At 42.3% G+C, this 22,700-nt stretch overlaps 1 protein-coding gene across 1 annotated transcript in view; it reads left to right on the forward strand.

Moving 5' to 3' along the window:
• LOC114641630 (zinc finger protein 91-like) overlaps positions 1-21,296 on the forward strand; it is a 79,413-nt gene extending 58,117 nt beyond the window's left edge. The window contains exons 10-11 of the mRNA XM_051927751.1: positions 16,142-16,607; positions 20,153-21,296. Of these exons, the coding sequence (XP_051783711.1) occupies positions 16,142-16,607; positions 20,153-21,057 (1,371 nt within the window). The 3' untranslated portion in view covers positions 21,058-21,296. The remainder of the gene's footprint in view (positions 1-16,141; positions 16,608-20,152) is intronic.
• The last annotated feature ends 1,404 nt before the right edge of the window (positions 21,297-22,700 follow it).

Raw genomic sequence — 22,700 nt, forward strand, 5'->3', positions numbered from 1 at the left:
CACTCTCAGGTGTTTAGTGAATTCAAGTTGCTACAATGAGAGGATGCCACCTGTGCAGTAAGTCCATTCATGAAATGTCCTCGCTACTAAATATTCAACTGTCAGTGGTGTTAGAACAAAGTGGAAGCGATTGGGAACAACAGCAACTCGACCATGAAGTGGTAGGCCACAGAGCAGGGACAGCGCATGCTGAGGTGGGCAGAAGTCGCCAACGTTCTGCAGAGTCGATAGCTACAGACCTCCAAAAGCTCAAGAGCAGTGCAGCGTACACAGAGAGAGAGCTTCATGGAATGAATGGGTCTCCATGGCTGAGCAGCTGCAGCCAAGCCTGACGTCACCAAGTGCAAAGCAAGGCGCCAGATTGCAGAGAAGTAAAACCCACCAGACACCACTGGACTCGAGAGCAGGGCAGATGTGGAGTGATGAATCACACAATCTGATAGACGAGTCTGGCCAGGAGAACAGGACTCACCTCATCGCATTTTTGGGGGGATTATATTGTGTGTCAAGTTATTTCGGTTTATTGTATCAATGTCTGTTCAAACTTGAAAAAGGCCTTTAGCTGATTAAAGTTCACGCATGGAACAACTCTTCCTTTTCATTATTAATAAATTATTAATTAATTTTCATTATTAATAATATCTATCTATCTATCTATCTATCTATCTATCTATCTATCTATCTATCTATCTATCTATCTATCTATCTATCTATCTATTATATAGTGCCTTTCATATCTATCTATCTATTAGATATAATATATATATATAATAATATTAGATAGATAGATAGATATGAAAGGCACTATCTAGTCCAGGAGACAGACCGGCAGTTACTTGAGGAGAGCTGGACAGGTCTATAGAAGGTCCTTAACCCATCATCAGGACCCACAGGTATCTGCTCCTTTGGGTGAGGAGGAACAGGATGAGCACTGGCAGAGCTTACAAAATGACCTTCAGCAGGCAGGCAGGCCATTGGTGTGAATGTCTCTGAGCAAACAATCAGAAACAGACTTCATGAGGGGGGCCTGAGGGCTTGACGTCTTCTAGTGGGCACCGTGGAGCTCGACTGGCATTTGACATAGAATACCAGAATTGACAGGTCCACCACTGGCGGGCACCCTGTGCTTTTCACAGATGGGAGCAGGTTCACCCTGAGCACATGTGACAGACGTGAAAGGGTCTGGAGAAGCCGTGGAGAACGTTATGCTACCTGTAACATCATACAGCATGAGCAGTTTGGTGGTGGGTCAGTGATGGTATATCTGAGGAGGCATATCCATGGAGGGACACACAGACCTCTACAGGCTCGACAATGGCACCTTGACTTCTACTGGGTATCGAGATGAAATCCTTGGACCCCTTGTCAGACCCTATGCTGGTGCAGTGGATTCTGTTTCCTCCTGGTGTAATAATAATAATTCATTACATTTGTATAGCGCTTTTCTCAGTACTCAAAGCGCTATCCACACAGGGAGGAACTGGGAAGTGAACCCACAATCTTCCACAGTCTCCTTACTGCAAAGCAGCAGCACTACCACTGCGCAACCTGTGTATGACAATGCCCGGCCTCATGTAGTGAGAGGATGAAGGAATTGATCACATTGACTGCCCCCCATACCCCAACACACACACGCTTTCTCACCTCACCTCAATCCAGTAGAACAACCTCTGGGTGGGACATTATGTTTCAGTCCATCTGACGACTCTGCCTGGCCATGAGCTCAGTGATGACCTGGTCCAGATCTGGGGGGAGATCCCTCAAGACACCATCCGTCATCTCATTAGGATGTTGTCAAGCATTTTACAATCTACTGAGTACGATTTGGAGATGGCAAAATGGACTCGCCTACCTGCCTGCCTGTCACATCATTTGTTCCCTTTGATTTTCAGGTTGTCTTTGTATTCAGTCCTCTCTCTGTTGGTTGATCATTTTCATTTCCATCACCATATCAGTCCATAGCAGCAGAGAGAGACAGCTTTGAGATCTGCTGTGTTTTCAAAGTGGTCCTTTAATTTTTTTGTGTAGTTTATATACATTGAAGCGAAGGTTTGTGAGATGGTTTGCATATTTGTAGCTAGATAGCCACAAAGGAAGAAAATGAGTCACATATCTTAAGATGGTTTTTTAATTCCTAAGCTTTCGACAACCAGCCAGGTGTCATCTTCAAGTCAAGTCAAGTTGGGGAGCAGGCAGTGATATATCGCTTTGGTGCACCCACCACACAACGAAACAACTTGGGATCCCAGTGGGCAATTCCCCCAGGCAGACACGCGGTTCAGTCCCACCCTCCGGTAATGACCCTCTATCTGCTGCAGCCAGGTGTTATGTGGGCGACCCCTTGGTCTGGTCCAGTCACTCGGGTCCCCAACAATGAGGATCTTACAAGCTGGATCACTCTCGGGTAATCGTACCTAATGGCCATAGTGCCGTAACTGACGCTCTCTCACAATGCTGGTCGTGTGCCTCATTTGGGACTCCATGAGCAACACAAAATCAAACCAGCGGTACCCAAAGAGACACACATGAAGGAGTCCAGTCTTCATCTCCAGTCACTGTATAGCGTCCATGTCTCACAAACAGGAAGCACTAGGACTCTAAAGACTTGGACCTTCATCCTTTTGTGCCACGCACCCCTTTCCAGCGACCTTCGTAGGAAGAGTCACTAGAGACATGAATGTCACTACTGAGGTCAGTAAACCTCTTGACGAGGTCGACTCTCCGCAGACAGACACCCTGCTGATGGACGTGCCCAAGAGGTCATTAAAGTCCTGGTTCTTTGGTTTTAATCAGAACACTCACAAGCCCAGAAACTCAGTCTCTCGAGACCCCCCGATCATAGCTTCCACAGTACTGTCAGCAAAGTCAAGATCAGTGAATCTTTCTTCACCAACAGATGCCCCCCAGCCGCTGGACCCCACCACCCTGCCCAACACCCAGTCTATACAAGCACTGAACAGAGTTGGAGCAGAACACACCTCTGATGGACCCCAGAATCAACTGCACTCTGCACAGCACTCACAGTACCAGTGGCCATGATATCCAGCAACCTCGAGGGGATCCCGTGAACCCTCAGGGTGCCCCACAGGGCCACAGCTCGATCAACTGAGTCGAACGCTTTGTGAAAATCGACAAAGGAACTCTACCGATATTCACGTACCCATAACGCACATAAAATTCAGCTCTGCCCCTCCAAAACATTAAATATGACTTTATTAAATGTTAGAGCATTAACCAACAAGACGTTTTCCATCAACGATCTTATTAATGATAGGAAAATTGATTTTATTGCACTAAGTGACATGTGGCTTAGCTCAGATGGCGCAGCTGTTTTAATTGAATCTGCGCCTCTGGATTACAGTTTCACTCGTGCGGATCGCCAAGGAAAGAGAGGCGTTGGTTTAGCAAACATTTACTCGAGCCGGTTAAAGTGTAAAGATGTCCGTTTTGGTAAATTCAAGTCCTTTGAGTATTTTGCCGTTGTTATTCATGGAGATTATCACGTTCTAGTATTATCCGTGTATAGACCTCCTAAATTTAATGTGTTTTTCTTTGAGGAATTCTCTGACTTAATGTCAATTTCAATTACGAACTATGACACACTCTTAATAGTCAGCGACTTAAACTTTCATATCAATAATCAGTGTGACTAAAAAATAAAAGAATTCATGAACCTCATGGACTCTTTTGATTTGAGACAGCTCGTTAATCAGCCTACACATAAAGCAGGTCATACGTTAGACTTAGTGATTACTAAAGGACTGAAAGTTGATATAAAACAGGTCATTGATACGGGTCTATCAGACCATTTTCTTTTACTATTTAATATAGAAATAATGATAGAAAATATTTATGAGAAGCACATTGTTAAAAAACGCTTCTTTGACTCATCAGCAGCTTTTAAACTTACAAACATTCTAAGCAATCAGTCTGTTTATAGTGCCAACTATAATAGCGAGGATAATGTAAATAGTAAGGTGGAAAGATTTAATACTAAGGTGAGAGCTGCTGTTGACATAGTCGCACCTGAAAAGACAGTTAAAAAATCTTCTAGCATTGTTATACAGTGTTGCCCACGAAAAAGTAGCCCGCCTTCCTGCCAGAGTGGCGCGCCGAGTGAATCCTTTCCCGTAGCACCTTGTCAACCCAACCCTTCCACCTGGTTCCATCTGTCAGGGTATGTGAACTCGCAGAATAGCAGATATTGGTCAGTAGTCAACCCGCATGCGATTCATCAGGAACCTCTTCACGATCAGAAAGTCGGCGTCTGGTGTGCTGTGTCTGGAACTCGGATTGTGGGTCCCATATTTTTTGAGACAACAGTGAACACGAACGTGGCAGGGAGAAAATTCTTTGTTAGTTGTGGTAATTATAACTCAAAGACACATGATATTCTATATGGTGTACCACAAGGCTCTATCCTGGGTCCACTGCTCTTCTCAATCTACATGCTTCCATTAGGTCAGATTATCTCAGGGCACAATGTGAGCTACCACAGCTATGCTGGTGACACACAGCTGTATTTATCAATAGCACCTGATGACCCCAAATCTCTTGATTCGCTAACACAATGTCTAACTTGTATCTCAGAATGGATGAATAGTAACTTTCTCAAATTAAATAAAGAGAAAACCGAAATCTTAGTGATTGGCAATAATGGATACAATGAGGCTATTAGAAATAAACTGGATGCATTAGGATTAAAAGTCAAATCGGAGGTAAAAAGCTTAGGGGTAACCGTTGATTGTAATCTGAATTTTAAATCGCATATTAATCAGATCACTAGGACAGCATTTTTTCACCTAAGAAACATAGCAAAAGTTAGACCTCTTATATCATCGAAAGATGCAGAGAAATTAGTTCATACGTTTGTTTTCAGTCGGCTAGATTACTGTAACGCACTCCTCTCAGGTCTACCCAAAAAAGACATAAATCGTTTGCAACGAGTGCAGAATGCAGCTGCTAGAATCCTAACCAGGAAAAGAAAATCCGAACACATTTCTCCAGTTTTGATGTCACTACACTGGTTACCTGTGTCATTCAGAATTGACTTTAAAATTCTGCTTATGGTTTATAAAGCTTTAAATAATCTCGCCCTGGCGTCTTATATTCCAAATCGTAACCTCAGATCCTCAACTGAGTGTCTCCTTAGAATTCCAAGAGCAAAACTTAAAAGAAGTGGTGAGGCGGCCTTCTGCTGTTATGCACCTAAAATCTGGAATAGCCTGCCAGTAGGAATTCGACAGGCTAATACAGTGGAGCACTTTAAAAAACTACTGAAAACACATTACTGTAACATGGCCTTCTCATAACTTCACTGTAATTTAATCCTGATACTCTGTATATCCAATTCATTATAATAACTATTCATTCAAAATCTGTACTAACCCCTACTCTCTCTTCTGTTTCCTTTTCCGGTGTCCTGTTGGTGGTGGCGTGCGCCACCACCATCTACCCAAAGCAACATGATGTTCCAACAATGATGGATGGATTAAAAGCCAGAAGTCTGTATGACCATCAGCATCAAGTGACTCCGTGAAAAATCCGAACTACAAAGAGGACTATTTCATTAATGTTAGGTAGAATGCCCAAAGGGGACTGGGTGGTCTCGTGGCCTGGAACCCCTACAGATTTTATTTTTTTCTTCAGCCTTATGGAGTTTTTTTTGTTTTTTTCTGTCCACCCTGGCCATCGGACCTTACTCCTTTCTATGTTAATTAACGTTGTCTTATTTTAATTTCATATTTTGTCTTTTATTTTTCTTCTCTTCATTATGTAAAGCACTTTGAGCTACTTTTTGTATGAAAATGTGCTATAGAAATAAATGTTGTTGTTGTTGTTGTTGTAAATGAGAATTTTTGAGGAATTTTACGGACAGTTGACGCTGGAAGAACGCGAGTACGCCTTCTTCCAACAGGACAGCGTGACTTGTCACACGTCACACGTGTCACTGGCACGAATTCGGGAGGCATTTACAGAAGACAGGATTGTCACCAAAGGATTGTGGCCACCGAGATCGCCGGACTTAACAACATGTGACTTTTATCTGTGGGGCAATTTGAAGGGAAAAGTGTACGCTAATAACCCGAGAACTTTACAGCAGTTGAAAGACAATATTCGTAATGCAATTCAAAGCATTGGTGCCCCAGAGTTGCGTCACGTATATGACAACATGTTAAGGTGCGCCCAAAACTGCATTGACGCACAAGGGGATCATTTCCAGCACTTTCTGTAAAGAGTGAGTAAAGATTTTGGCATTTCAAGTTCTTTCTTTCTTTACGGAAGGCCGCCAGTAATACTATAGTAACGCGGGCTACTTTTTCATGGGCCACCCTGTACCTTGGAAGACCCAAAGAGTGTCTGATTTAAAGAGAACATGCCGTAGAGCTGAGCGTAAATGGAGGAAGACTAAACTAACTATCCACTATGAAATATTAAAAGTTAAAATAACACAATACAATAACACAGTCTGTCTTGAGAGGCGCTGCTATTTCTCTAAGATTATAAATAACAATGCTAGTAATCCCGGAGTTTTATTCTCTACGATTGATCGTCTGTTAAACCAGGTAACTCAAAGGAATGCCTCCTAAGTACTTCCAGTAAAACCTGTGAGGTTATCGCTGTATTTTTCAATCAAAAAATTAATGATATTAGAAATAACATAGTATATCTCCCCAACACTAAGGATCCTCTTAAGCCCCAGTATTCCATTATAAGCAAATCAAACTCTTTCACTAGGATAGATTTACCTGATTTATATAAAATAATTTCTCAACTGAGACCCTCCACCTGCGTCCTTGACCCAATACCAACAATTTTTTTCGAAGAATTTTCGGGCGTGCTAATTGATAATGTTCTTGACATAGTAAATTCGTCATTAAATATGGGGGTCTTCCCAGACTGTCTTAAGACTGCTTTCGTTAAACCCCTACTTATGAAAAATAATCTCGACTCCACTGCTTTTTGAAAATTTTAGACCAATTTCTAACCTGCCTAAATCACAGCACACTCACTTTCCTGAGACAGCTTTTAGTGTGGATGTCATGGATCTCAGGGAGCTGTGTGCCCGTATTCACCACCTGCTGTAGAGCTCTGCAGTCCTGAACTGAGCAGTTGCTGTACCAGGACGTGATGTGTCCTGTCAGGATGGATTCCGCAGTCCACCTGTAGAATCTGCACAGGGTTGTGGGGGACATCCGGGCTGTATCCTTGTTGGGCTTTCTTGACTACTGCCGCAGTGTGACTTGACCATTTCAGGTCATCAGTGAGGGTGTTCTCCGAGGAACCTAAAACTGCTGACCTGCTCCACAGCTTCACCTCCGATGTAGATGGGGCTGTGCTCTGTTGCTATGGTTGCGGAAATCCACAATCATCTCCTTATTTTTGCTGACATTGAGGGTGAGGTTGTTGTCCTGACACCATTCTGCCAGGAGTCTGACCTCCTCCCTGTCGGCCTTCTCATCGTCCTCGCTGATCAGACCTATTACAGTGGTATCATCAGCAAACTTGAGGATGGTGTTAGAGCTGTAAAGCAGGGGGCTCAGCACACTGCTCTGCAGGGTGCCAGTGTTGACGGTGATGATGGAGGAGGTTTTTCCACCAATACGCACTTGCTGAGGTCTGCCGGTGAGGAAGTCCAGTACCCAGTTGCACAGTGAAGAGCTAAGCCCCAGATCCTGGAGTTTAGGGATGAGCTGGGATGGAATGATGGTGTTAAATGCAGAACTGTAGTCCACAAAAAGCAGTCTGGCATAACAGTTCATGTTCTCCAGATGAGACAGGGTGGTGTGAATTGTTATGGAGATGGCATCCTCAGAGGACTTGTTGCAACTGTAGGCAGACTGGAGGGGGTCCAGACTGTCAGGGATGGTGTCCTTGATGTGTTGTAGCACCAGCCTCTCAAAGAACTTCATGGCTATGGTTGTGAGTGCTACTGGGCGATAATCATTAGGGCAGTTGCTGTTGTCTCCGGACACAAGAACTCGTCACACACACACGTTTTGCCCAAACATTTCCTCTCTTTAATTTCAACCTCCTTTTTTCCCCACAAACCACCAGTTCACTGCACAATCTTTATGCCCTTCCTGCCCCTTGTCTTTTATGAAACCATCCACCCATCCATCCATTATCCAACCCGCTGTATCCTAACTACAGGGTCACAGGAGTCTGCTGGAGCTAATCCCAGACAACACAGGGCACAAGGCAGGAAGAAGTTCTTCTGTGATAGAAACGACTTTAGTTTAGAAATGTGGCTCAGTTGGTAAAAAAAAACTGGACGTTACAACCATGGAGATTTGCTTTTCAAAACTTAATGATAACTCAAAGATGAGACCTGACATCATTATGAATCATTGCTGCCAAAGGTCCTAACTGAGTGCCGATTTCAACTGCAGATGTGGTAGGACCAAAAATAATGACTTCTCTTTTACTGTCGTTTAATTGCAAGACCTTTTGTGCCATCCAATATTTCATATCCTAAAAGCATTTCAACAGCTTTTTTATGGATGAGGTGATGTCAGAACTAACTTTGAGGTACAGCTGCGTATCATCAGCATAACAATGATACGGAACATCATGTTTGTAAAAGATGGCCCTCAAGGGGAGCAGATAAAGGGAAGATAGCAGGGGAGCTGGGATAGAACCTTGAGGGACGCCTTGTGTGAGAGGAGCTGGCTGAGAGAAATTCCCATCTCTGTTGTCAGACACAGATCTGCCTTTCAGGTAGGACACGAACCACCTCAGTGCACAGCCTTGAATGCCCACTTCATCCTCAAGCCGTTTTAACAGAACTCCATGGTCCACTGTGTTAAATGCCGCATTGATATCCAGTAAGACTAAGACTGCAGAAGTTAACAGAATATCATCTGTCACCTTCAACAGAGCCGATTCAGTACTATGACTGAAATACATCACGTACATTATTATCCTCCAGATATGAAATTAGCTGCAAAGAAACCACTTCATTATTTTGGACAGAAATGGGAGCTTATAAATAGGCCTATAGTTTGAAAGAGCAGTAGGATCAAGTGTGGGCTTCTTCAACAAAGGATGAACGATTGCATGTTTAAAGTTGTCTGGCATTATAACGGATTTTAGACAGTTGTTAATAATAGCCAACACAATTGGACTAAACACTCTAAAAGTATCTTTAAATAGGAGAGTTAGGATTCTTCCAGTTGACCAAGATAAGTCTACGTGCCAATAGTGTGGTAAAGGCATTTACAGTTTGTGTGTCCTTCTCCACTTTAAGCCCCACTGTGAGCCCACCAAACACAGGTGTTAGTGGATTGTGACACCAAGAATGTCTGACAGGCATTTGAAGATTTTGGTCCACCATGATGTTAATTTGGTGCTCGCCGCCCAAAACATGTGGCCCAGTGAGGCTGGAGTTGGACTGCAGTGTTGGCAGGTTGGTTCTTTCCCTGGAAACATTTTGAACAATTTTAACAGTAGAATTACGGGAGCCTACGAAAAACTTGTAGATCCGTCCCACCTTAAATCCCTTCGTACCTCTCCATCAGCGTCTTTTGTCTTGTAAATGTGTCGGTAAGCAGCAAGCAGCCTGCTATCACATCCCCCACCGCCGCACAGTTGTCTCAGCTCAAGTCTGTTTACCTGCATGTCAGTTGTTTGGAGTTGTATAGAGTTAGAAGTCAAGCAAAATGACCCGTTTTATAAACACAATATCGTTATTTGGAACACATGTATTTCATATTTATGTAAACACGTTGTTAAAACAGTCACTGTACTTTGAATATAAGAGTCAGATCGAATGTAGTTTACTTATTTGCCTTAATTTATTTACTTACTTCCTACAGCATAAAGTCACAAGTAGACTGCAGAGCTTCCCGTGTACATGTACAAAGTACAGTGACGGCAAAAGTGCGACGTGCATTCCTGGTCCAATGTAGAACCGTCGTCATCATCTGAGTTCACCTCTGTTATAGCGTGTCTTTATGTGAAAACAGCAGTGTCAGATTAGGGGTGGGATCGTGAACGTGACTAAGAGAATTAAACTGAATAAAAAAAAACAAAGCTAACCTTTACAAGTATCATACATTTACACCGGCTGTTACTGACTCAAATCAAATGTATGTTTTTATTCTAAGATACATAGAATAAGTGAGTGGCAGCACTCATACATCTGTTTTCAAAAGACCACCTCTGGATAGGAGGCTGAGCAAAGGGCACTCAACTTCTTTGGTCGACCGTGGCGAGGCCTGTTCTGAGAGGAACCTGTCCTGTAAAACCTGTCGCTGTGTGGTCTCTGGCCACTGTGCTGCAGCTCAGTGTCAGGGCGTTGCCAATCTTATTATCACCTCGGCCATCTTTATGTAGAGCAACAATTCTTGTTTTCAGATCCTCAGAGAGTTCTTTGCCATGAGGTGCCATGTTGAACTTCCAGTGACCAGTATGAGAGAGAGAGTGTGAGAGGGATAACAGCAAATGTAACACACCGGAGACCTGGTAACACCAACGAGTCACATGACACTGGGGAGGGAAAATGGCGAATTGGGCACACTTTGGACATTTCTCACTTAGGGATGTACTCACTTTTTTTGTTAGACATTAATGGCTGTGTGTTGTTATTTGAGGGGACAGCAAATTTACACAAGCTGTACACGGACTACTGAACATTGGAGCAAAGTGTCAGATCTTCAGTGTTGTCCCATGAGAAGATAGAATCAAATATTTACAAAAATGTCAGGGGTGTACTCACCTTTCTATGAGATACTGTGTATATCACAGACATGTTGTCCAAGTCCTCAAGGCTGATTAAGAGGTGGGTGGGAGGTGAGGAAAATTGGGCAGGTTCTGTTTAACAAAGTTTTGAATTTGAAGGTAGTGAAAGAAATATGTTGCTGGAAAGTGAAATTTGGAATGTAATTGTTTGTAGGATGCAAAGACGTCATCTACGTACAGATCTGTAAGTGATTGAATCACAAATATTTTCCAGACATTAAAAACTGGGTACATTTGAGAGGGTGGGAAAAGGTGGCTATCATGCAGAGGTGCCACAGATAAAAGCTTCTTTATCTTAAAATGCTTCCTACATTGGCTCCATATTCTGAGTGAGTGAAGCACAGTTGGGTTGTTAGTATATTGGCGGTGACTTGTACTGATTGGGGTACAAAGCAAGGAATATAAAGAAGTGCTGCAGGGTTTTAATTCTATTGTGCACCAAGCCTGTGTCTGTTCATCTCTGTGTCCATGTCCAGGATTTTATAGCTTGTATGTTTGCAGCCCAGTAATAAAACTGAAAGTTAGGCAGAGCCATGTCACCTTCTGTCTTAGGTCTTTGTAGGGTTGCTCTTTGGTTACGTGGATGTTTTGAATTCAAATAAATGAGGTGATGGTTGAAACTAATTTCTTACAAAAAGATGTGTCAATATATATTGGAATGTTTTGAAACAAAAAGAGAAGCTTAGGAAGGATATTCATCTTAACAACGTTAATTCTTCCAGCTAAAGTGAGATGAAGTGTTTACCGTCTATGCAAGTCTTGCTTCATTTTTTTCCATACAGACGGCGAAATTTCTTGTTGATAAAGAGCTTTATGTTTACTTGTGATGTTTACCCCTCGGTATTTAAACTGATCTGCAATGATTAAAGAGAAGGTGTCCAATTTAATATCGTGTGCTTGAGAATTCACTGGAAAGAGCACACTTTTAGTCAAATTAGTAGTTCTTTTCACATATGATCGTTTGTATTCTAAAATAGTGAATGAGCAATAATAGAAGATCTGGTTAAAATGGGCATCAAAAGTAAATACAGTGGTGGGTCTGAGGCTAATGATCTGCACTGGCAATCAGAAGGTTGCCGGTTCGATTCCCGTAAATGCCAAAAGGGACTCTGCTCTGTTGGGCCCTTAACCTGTAAATGCGAAGAATTATTATTAATCAATTGTGATTCTACATATAACAAAATTACGTCGACACACGGAATAATATTGTAACACAGGTTCAGCACGACACCGCTGGGCTATATCATTTACCTTAACACAATAATCTTCCATAATCAGGGTCTCCACTTTTTAAGAACATGTTATGTGAGGATGCATCTAAAGGACTTCAATCGACTCCCAAACCAATTTAAAACGTTTTGCCCAAAACCTCACAGTACAAAGGTGCATCATCACGGTAAACAACCCGTGGTGGATTTCCTTTAGCTTCTTCACGTCCTTTGTCTAATGGAGTGCTTCCTCCTATATGGGGTTTAGCGACAAATACGTTGATGACGCCTCGTTCGGGTGCTCTCGGACAGGCGGTAAATCTGAGCTGTCGAGTCGGAAAATTCCACGTGAACGCCCCCACCAACTCGAAAATACAAGTCGGAACAAAAACTGTCCTGAATTGTCCGAGTCGTGACGTAATGCTGACCTTACACTTTAGTAACTTGTGTAAAATAAAACATAGATCTCGATCGCATCGAAATGCCATATTTACATTTGTTTTGTTTCCACATTTATTTTTGCGTACCATCTTGCGCATCTTTCCGCTTGAAAAACTACGTCAAAGCACTGCAGGGGAAGGTGAAACGTAAGCGCAGCATGAGACCGACTGTGCCTCGACTGGGGCTGATCGAAGCGACCAAAATTCAGCGACATCTCGATTTCATTAGTGGGCTTTGATGAGACCCCATAGATTCAGAACAGGGCGGGTATTCTGATCGCCTTAGGTTTCTACAATGCCCGTCTCACTCGGCTCTCATTTCTTCTTCTCTAATTCCCTGCCAGACTATATTGTCGTCCCACCGCTCATTACTCGTGCTGTCAAGACCCTCATGTAACGAAATGCCCGTCCTCTTTTTCTCCCCCGTCGCCTTTCTCTCCTTCTTATCTTATTTAAGCGACGCCTGCGTGAATGCGCATCGCTGTCACGTGTCCCTCGTCGCGTATTGATGACGTACCTTGTTTCGCCTTGTTTGGGCTCTCCCTGACACTCCTAATTCGATACACGTGTTCAGACTTCTTTCATTCCGCAAGAAAAGGCAAAAGTGCGGAAGGTGAGACAACGACAGACGCGAGGGTCGAGTACGGGTGGGAAACCATGGTGGTGAGGGCTGGGAGACACACTGAGAGGTTACAGATTTTAGGAGGCGCCGCTCTGCGTCCTCTCGTGTTCATGGCGATTTGATGAAGGCAGTGAGTCACTTCGTCATGATTTTACCGTTCATTGCTATCGCTGGTGATTTCCTCGATTCGACATTGTGGTGTTTTGTAGACGTCGGTGTCTCGTGGCCAGGGTCCCGGAGATTCGCGCAGACATTAAGCCGTCATTGGAATTGATCTTACCCAGCTCGCGCATCAATGCGCACTGCCATACCCACCGATGTCGTGCACGCGCAGGGTCCCGTTTCGCGGTTCATTCAGTCACGTCAATGTCGCCCCCGCGCTCGTGAAGTCCGCACTCTGATTTGTGTTATGAAGACATCGGTGTCCCTTTTCATTTTAGAGTCCTTTTCCCACTGCGCGGTTCACGCATTTTCACGGCTGGGCCTTTGCTGTGGCAACGTGCCTGCAAAACGAACAGCAGGGAGACATACATGTGCACAGTTTCTTTAACAAGATTATAGGACAGTCTACATTATAACAATTTCTTCTCAACTGTGCGTCCCCCCCTCCCCCCCCCCGAATAAGTATCCGAGAGGACAATCATTTTCTCAAATGGAACTTTGACGTGTTAATGCATCCAGTAGTCTGCGCCTATAGCAAACTGAGTGTCCAAGAGCTTCCTTATTTTTGTACAGTTGTAAACATTGCAATATTAGGCTCGTTTTTAATAGGATTTTATTTATTTATTTAAAATAAATACACAAATCTCTGAACGTCTTTAATTTATAGGCATTAATTCTAAAAAAAGTTAATTGTGAAGAAGATTGTCCCCACGTCTTTCATTGACACATGAAGCATGAAACCAACTGTCACCAGCATCAAATGTCATGTACAAAGCAAAAGGAAGATTAGTCTTAGAAAAGGTGTTGGGGTTGTTCACTTCTGAATACATCTTAAAGATTTAAAGCAAATATATAATCATTTTAATTCAAGACAATTGATTTATCTATCCATCCATCCATCCATCCATTTTCCAACCCGCTGAATCCAAACACAGGGTCACGGGGGTCTGCTGGAGCCAATCCCAGCCAACACAGGGCACAAGGCAGGAAACAATCCTGGGCAGGTTGCCAACCCACCGCAGGACACACACAAACACACCCACACACACTAGGGCCAATTTAGAATCGCCAATCCACCTAACCAGCATGTCTTTGGACTGTGGGAGGAAACTCATGCAGACACAGGGAGAACATGCAAACTCCACGCAGGGAGGACCCGGGAAGCGAACCCAGGTCTCCAGGTCTCCCAACTGCGAGGCAGCAGCGCTACCCACTGTGTGCCGCCCCCTATCTATCTATCTATCTATCTATCTATCTATCTATCTATCTATCTATCTATCTATCTATCTATCTATCTAACAGATAGGTAGATAGATATGAAAGGTGCTATATTATAGAGAGATAGATGAGAAAGGCACTATATGACTGATAGATAGAGAAAGGCACTATATGATGGATAGATAGATAGATAAAGGCACTATATGATAGATAGATAGATATGAAAGGCGCTATATTATAGAGAGATAGATGAGAAAAGCACTATATGTTAGATAAATAGACAGAGAAAAGCACTATATGATAGAGAAAGGCACTATATGATGGATAGATAGTGAAAGGCACTATATGATAGATAGATATGAAAGGCGCTATATTATAGAGAGATAGATGAGAAAAGCACTATATGATAGATAAAGGCACTATATGATAGATAGATATGAAAGGCGCTATATTACAGAGAGATATATGAGAAAAGCACTATATGATAGATAGATAAAGGCACTATATGAAAGATAGATATGAAAGGTGCTATAGAGAGATAGATGAGAAAAGCACTATATGATAGATAGATAGATAGATAGAGAAAGGCACTATATGATGGATACATTGATAGAGAAAGGCACTATATGATAGATAGATTTCAAAGGTGCTATATTATAGAGAGATAGATGAGAAAAGCACTATATGATAGATAGATAGATAAAGGCACTATATGATAGATAGATATGAAAGGTGCTATATTATAGAGAGATAGATGAGAAAAGCACTATATGATAGATAGATAGATAAAGGCACTATATGATAGATAGATATGAAAGGTGCTATATTATAGAGAGATAGATGAGAAAAGCACTATATGATAGAGAAAGGCAGTATATGATAGATATGAAAGGCGCTATATTATAGAGAGATGAGAAAAGCACTATATGATAGATAGATAGATAGATAGAGAAAGGCACTATGTGATAGAGAAAGGCACTATATGATGGATACATTGATAGAGAAAGGCACTATATGATTGATTGATAGATTTGAAAGGCACTATATTATAGAGAGATAGACGAGAAAAGCACTATATGATAGATTATATCTATCTATCTATCATAACTTTGTAACATTTATTTAGTTAAGTCTTGTTAAGTGTGTTAAGTCTCAGATGATAAGTGTGGCACTTGAGGGGCATTAAGAAATGACTTATAATGAAAACAGTGAGGACAGCACTTGTTGCTCTTTTCAACTCCCCTGTAGAAGGACCAAGGATACCAGTCGATGAAGACTGCCATAGAAGATGTCTGATAAGATTTTCACGTACCTTTTTTCACTTTTCATCTTCCATGATCAACTGTGCATGTAATAGGAGGAGGAGCCCTGGCCCTGGTTTCACACAATAAATGTTCAAACAGAGCACCTGATCCTGATAATAATAATAATAATATTAATAATAATAATAATAAAGGTCATGCTGGACGTAGTCATTGGACAGAAAGGCAGACTTTATCTTCATATCAAGTTGGTTCACACGTCATTTCCGAGAGCTTTCCAGGCTGACACCGAGGGGCCCCAGCATTTCAAATCTCTCATCAAAACTCAGTTGTTAGTTTTTCTGCGTTTGGCAAAAATCTGTGATATAACCGTAAATGTGCTGGAGCTGTTTGGTGACTCTATGAAGTTATTGTGTCACTTTTTATTTTGACAGGCACAAAGGAGCCTCCTCCCCAGTTCACGTGGCCTTGCAGTGAGGTGTCTAATGGCCTCCAAGTGAGCAGGGAATCTTAGAAAGGAAGAGCAAACACTTTGAGGGAGAGAAGAGTTTTACACGGAACATGACCTCCCCTGAAGGTGAGAGACTGGCACACATTAAAGAAGAGGAGTGTGAGTGGGGTACACCAGAGGGTGTGTGTGTGAAGCTGGAGGGTGGTGATGTTGCCATTTTTAAAGAGGAGGAGGCCGAGGCAGGGATGCCTGACATTAAAGATGAGGATTTCGAAGACTTGTCAGTTGGCCTTAAATTGCAAAAGCATGAGAGTGAAAATATTTTAAAGCGGGATGTTTGTGAAGAAGCCCCTTCCAGTTTACAGCAGTGGGTCACTAATACAAGGCAGCTGGCTACCCAGCAGAATTTTCTAGAACTGAAATCTGAGTTTGAAGAGAAAATCAGTGAAGAAAACCGGAGAGGAGCAGAAGAGCAAAAGTCCTCTAGGAGTGTTGGAATCGGTAAGTGATGTGAACAAACGTGAAAGATGGTGAAAACCTTTACAAAGTCTTGCTGTGGTTGTTCTGGTGTTTTTAGTTGGTAGAAATGAGAGGGAGAAACACGTGTGATTGAATTAAAATGGAGACCACCTGCTCAGGTACACAATGCCTAATAGCTGACCTAACCAGTAATGCACTGAAACAGTTGAAATGAACATATACCAACCTGAAATGCCCAACGTCTAACGTTCTTTGTGTACAACTGTGGTATTTTTGAACTGCGACGCGTTTTAAGCCAGGATTGTGCTCTGTTTAATGAAATGAAATCAATTTGTTTTGTCAAAAGAGGGCACATCCCCTCATGTTGCTGCAGTTTAGACAAAGAGAAAACACACACAGTTACACATCACCAATATTAGCCGTCGTCCATCATAGTCGAGTGATGTGCCAAGTTTCATTCATGTTGGGGTGTCGTGTCCACAGAGTCGCATCCTCTCACACAGACAGGCGCATTTCTAAAAATTGTGAGCCTCTCCGCATTTTGCTCAGCTTACATTCCTTTTCTCACATTGCTTATTAAGTAGTTAACATTTATAGAGTACGGGTGACGGGTTTAATACGCACTAAGGACTGCAACAAAGAGGAAACATACCGTAATATTGTCTAGCATTCCACAACTAATCAAGAGTCACACGCAGGAGGCCGGAGTCTGCCACAGAAGCATCGGATGCCAGGCAAGTAGGGTCATATAGTCATCTAAAGCAGGGGTCCCCAACTCCGGGCCTGGAGGGCCGCAGGTTTTCATTCTAACACTTTTCTTAATTGTTGACCTGTGCTTGCTGCTAATTAACTTCTTTTTACTGTTTATTTCAATTGGCTTGCTTCTTTAAGATTTGTCCCCCTGAATTTCATCATTGTTCCTGTGAATTGCTTCATTTCGTTCCTTAAACAGAAATAAAATGTGAAGTGAGGGAGCTGACAGGAGACCACCTAAGTCAGGGCCTCAGACTCCATCCAGCTGCTTAAGAGTTAATGTGTGGTCAGCAACCAGTCCATAGACCAGTGTGGGTGGTCCGTGAAAAACCTCATTCTGTTCTGTGTGGATACTCAAAACTCTAAGAGCTGGGGGTCTGCAACTTGGCTTCTGTGGCTGCAGGTTTTCATTCTAACCCTTTTTCTTAATTGTTGACCTGTTTTTGCTGCTAATTAACTTGTTTTGAATTAATTTTCATTGACAAACTCTCGAAGACTCAGACCCCTTATTTGTTTCTTTTTCCTTAATTAGCAGCCAAACAAGAATGAGATCTGTGGTGGGCTGGCACCCTGCCCAGGGATTTGTTCTTGCCTTGCACCCTGTGCTGGCTGGGAATGGCTCCAGCAGACCCCCGTGACCCTGTGTTAGGATATAGCGGGTTGCATAATAACTGACATTAATGAGATACAAAACAGGACCAGCAAACTGGGACCATCATACAATATCTGAAAATAAAAAGGGTGAAGGTCTTTACCTATCTGTTATATAGTGTCTTTCATCTATATCTATCTATCTATCTATCTATCTATCTATCTATCTATCTATCTATCTATCTATCTATCTATCTGTCTGTCTGTCTGTCTGTCTGTCTGAAAATGAATTCAAAACAAGTTAATTAGCAGCAAAAACCGGTCACTAATTAAGAAAAGGGTAAGAATGAAAACCTGCAGCCACAGGAGTGGACTTGCGGACCCCCAGCTCTTTGAGTTTTGAGTATCCATAAAGAACAGAATGAGATTTTTCATGGACCACCCACACTGGTCTATGGACTGGTTACTGACCATTCATTAACTGTTAAGCAGCTTGTTTGACTCTGAGGCCCTTGACTTGATGTTGTCTTCTGTCGGCCCACTCACTTCATGTTTCACTTCTGTTTGGGTGCCATTTAAGGAAAGAAATGAAGAAATTCAGGGGAACGATCAGGGGAACAAATCTTTAAAAAAACCAAGTCAATTAAAATGAATGGAAAAGGAGTTAATTAGCAGCAAAACTGGTCACCAATTAAGAAAAAGGGTTAGAATGAAAACCTGCAGCCACTGGTGCCCTCTAGGACCAGAGATGGGGACCCCATAGATAGATAAAGGCACTATATAACTGATAGGTAAAGACCTTCACCCTTTTCATTTTCATATATTGTATGATGGACTCAGTTTGCTGGTCATATTTTGTATCTCATTCTTGTTTGGCTGCTAATTAAGGGAAACAAAACAATTAAGGAGTCTGAGTCTTCAAGAGCAAGTCAAATAAAATTTATTCAAAAGGAGTTAATTAGCAGCACAATTAGGTCACTCCTTAAAAAAAGGGTTAGAATGAAAACCTCCAGCCACTGGAATGAAGTTGCGGACCCCCAGCTCTTTGAGTTTTGAGTACCCATACAGAACAGAATGAGGTCTATGGACTTGTCACTGACCAGACATTAACTCTTAAGCCACTGGTTGGAGTTTAAGACTGTGACTTAGGTGGTCTTCTGTCGGCCCACTCACTTCACGTTTCACTTCTGTTTGGGTGCCATTTAAGGAAAAAAAATGTGCACTGCAGAGGAACGATCAGGGGAACAAATTTAATTAAAATGAGTGGAAAAGGAGTTAATTAGCAGCAAAAACTGTTCACTGATTTAGAAAAGAGTTAGAATAAAAACCTGCAGCCCCCCAGGAGCCGAGTTGGGGACCCCCTGATCTAAAGAACATGCCAAGTCCACACTGGCAGTGACCACCGGGTACACCGTTCGTCCCCAGGACTCCAAAGCCGTGAGGCCGCTGTGCTGAATACGACACCACTTCTCCACTTCACCACAAGTCAAGTGCCCGTCTTTATGTCTTTATTTTTCGTTAAATACAAACCCAATTCTTATACCACCTACAGGTAAATCATTAGCGAAATCACACAAGTCCAAGTCCCAGATTGCCCTTACTGTCGGTCACCTGCCCACCCAGCTCCTCTCTGTTACCCCACAATGCATTGTAGTGGAGGAAATTATTAACAATTTTGACTCTGGAACTGTGTTGGTCATTGAAGATGATCAATCTATGGCAGGGTCCTGTTAAGAGATTAGGATGATAGAAAGGAGAGGAACAAGAAGGAAATGAGGATATAAAGAGCAATGAGATTAACAAAGAGTGAGTGAGGGCGCTACAATGACCACGGGACAGGGAGGGGCTTCAACTTGAGTTTGGCTGAATCCTCATGACAGACACACTTCATCAGCTTCACTTCTCAGAGCACATCCATCCATTTCCTTCACCTGGGGGTCACAGGCAAGAAAGGGTGCCAGTCCAGTGCAGGTCACAACAGCACACACATCCACACTCCGTCCCCCCAGATTAACAGAGCTGGCCCTTCTGTGGGATGTGAGAGGAAGATGGCGAAGCTGAACCGATGGGAGGTGAACAGGCAAAGTCCAAACACACAGTGGACAGGGCAGAAATGGAAATGAGGGGTGAGGCAGCAACACCAGCCAGTGTGACAAATACATGTTTTATAATGATTTATTATATAATATAAAAAAAAGACCAATCTCTTTGTATTGTTGCAGATGTCCAGGAGAACTTCAGCGTCTCTACATCTTCATTTGTTCAGACGTCTCTTCAGTTCACACTGCCACACAAACAGGACAAGGAGAAGTTGAAGAAATCAACACGAGGATTGGAGAATTTGACCCCAGGAGCTTTCCAGTGCAGTTTTCTTCCCGCTGCCAAACTACCGCAGACAGAAGCCGTCAGCACTCATCAACTCCAAGTGCGTAATACAGATCAGGAGGTTTTATACACCAGCCAAGAGTGCAGAAACGACGAAGCTGACTGTAAAGATGAGTCAATTTGGTCAATTCAGAAGCCATATGCCTGTTCTGAATGTGGCAAACTATTTTCACGCAGAAACAGTCTTCACGAGCATAAAAGAATTCACACTGGAGAAAAACCCCATGTCTGTTTGGAATGCGGCAAAAGATTTTCTCATAAAAAGAGTTTTCAAAACCACGCAAAACTTCACACTGGAGACAAGCCTTACTGCTGCTCGGAATGTGGTAAAGGATTCTCGTTTTTAGGTAATTTTCATAACCACTTAAGAATTCACAGTGGGGAGAAGCCTTATTGTTGTAGTGAATGTGGCAAACGATTCTCACAAATAAGCACATTTCAAACCCACACAAGAATTCACACTGGAGAAAAGCCCTATAGCTGTTCGGAATGTGGGAAACAGTTCTCGCGCAGTAGCCATCTTCAGAGGCACCGACGGATTCACACTGGAGAGAAGCCATATGGCTGTGCTGAGTGTGGCAAACAGTTCTCCGCCAGTCACACTCTTCAGAACCACACAAGGTTTCACACTGGCGAGAAGCCGTATTGCTGTCCTGAATGTGGTAAGCGATTTTCACAAAGAAGGAGCCTTAACTACCACTCAAAAATTCACACTGGGGGGAAAGAATCAGAGCGGAGTTAACTGTGGGGACGAAAAAAAAAAGTAAGTGAAACTGTGCTGGGGTGCTGAGGTCAGCGGGCCTCATCAAAAGAAACTTCAAGGGTTTCTTGTCTGCCTACCAATTACCATCGCATCATTTGGAACAATTCAAGTGCTACAGCATGCTTTAAATTTATAGGAATAACTGTTGTGGTAGTCCAGCCTAAGCACAACTGTGAGCATACAAAACCAATTCCGAGAAATGAAACGCAGACAGAATTTTCATTGGTGTCGTGAATTGGGGGGGTCATTCTTACGGTTGTGTACACTTCAGTGACATACGATTACTCATACGGGACAGACACTGTGTTGTTTTCTCCATCGATTAACAATTACTTAATGGACAGATACTGCTCGGCCTCAGTGATGTTTGTCACTGCCTTGATTTCCTGTCTGTGTAAACAAATCTGTGTTGCTATGTGTAGCCATTCTGTAATTACTCAAGTTTTTATTTGCATTTTAACTTTTTATCGTGCTCTGGGCCAACACCTGGTGAAAACCTGGATACAAAAATATACTGAATTGAACTGAAAACCTTATCGTTGTCCCCAGTGATGCAACGATTCTCATGAAGCAGTGACAGAGATATCACAGCTGTGAAGAATGTGGCAAACATTTCCCAAACAATAGCAGTTTTGTAGACATATGGGAATGTAAACTGGACAGGTAAGAAAATAATATCTATATAATGAAGAAAAGTTCAAGATTTCACCAATAGATGGTACTAGTAACGGATAGAAATATTAAAGGAAGTGTTCAAATATCGATTACAAAATTATACTATAACAAACCCAAGACCAAAAAGTTGAAAATAATTTGGGCTCATCAGGCGTACAAATGAGAACGAAACACGTATTGCCTACTCTTTGCTTTGTTTGACAGTAAACTTTGCAACATTCCATGATCTGCTTCTCGCAAATGAAAGTGGGCACCGTGGCGGCTGTTTGTCGAATGGCAGACCAACCACAAGCGTTACCTGGTAGGTAACCACCCATACAATTCAGGCCGTCGAGACTCGGTCTACAAATGCAATGAATGTAATTACTCCGGACCTACAGGCTGTCAAATAAACAAACTACGTGCCATGGCGCAGCGTAAAGAGGCTTCGTCTCTGATGCTGACATCTGAGGTTCGAATCCCTGAGAGGGGACCAGTAGAGTGTGTACACCTGATGAGCCCAAATGAGGGCGAAACACGTGTCGCGTACTCTTTGCTTTATTTGACAGTAAACTATGCAACATATATATATATATACATTTTAAAAGCCATGCTTATATTAAGTTAAAAAGTACTAAAAATAAAAAAATAAGTCTCTCATACATCACTCGTAAAATAAAAGCGTGGGCGTTTGTCATCAATCAACATTCAAACAACACTTCTTAAAATCTTAGCAAAAGCACCGACGCTTTTATTTTACGAGTGATGTTATTTTTTTACTTTTTAGTACACTTTTTTAACATAAGTGTGGTTTTTAAAATTATTTTCAACTTTTTAGTCTTGGGTTTGTTTTAGTATAATTTTGTAATTACTGTAATATTTGAACACTTCCTTTAATATTTCTATCCGTTACTAGCGCCATCTATTGGTGAAATCTTGAACTGTTCTTCATATGAAAATTTAATTTC

Source organism: Erpetoichthys calabaricus, chromosome 5 (genome assembly GCF_900747795.2).
Source record: "Erpetoichthys calabaricus chromosome 5, fErpCal1.3, whole genome shotgun sequence".
NCBI lineage: Eukaryota > Metazoa > Chordata > Cladistia > Polypteriformes > Polypteridae > Erpetoichthys > Erpetoichthys calabaricus.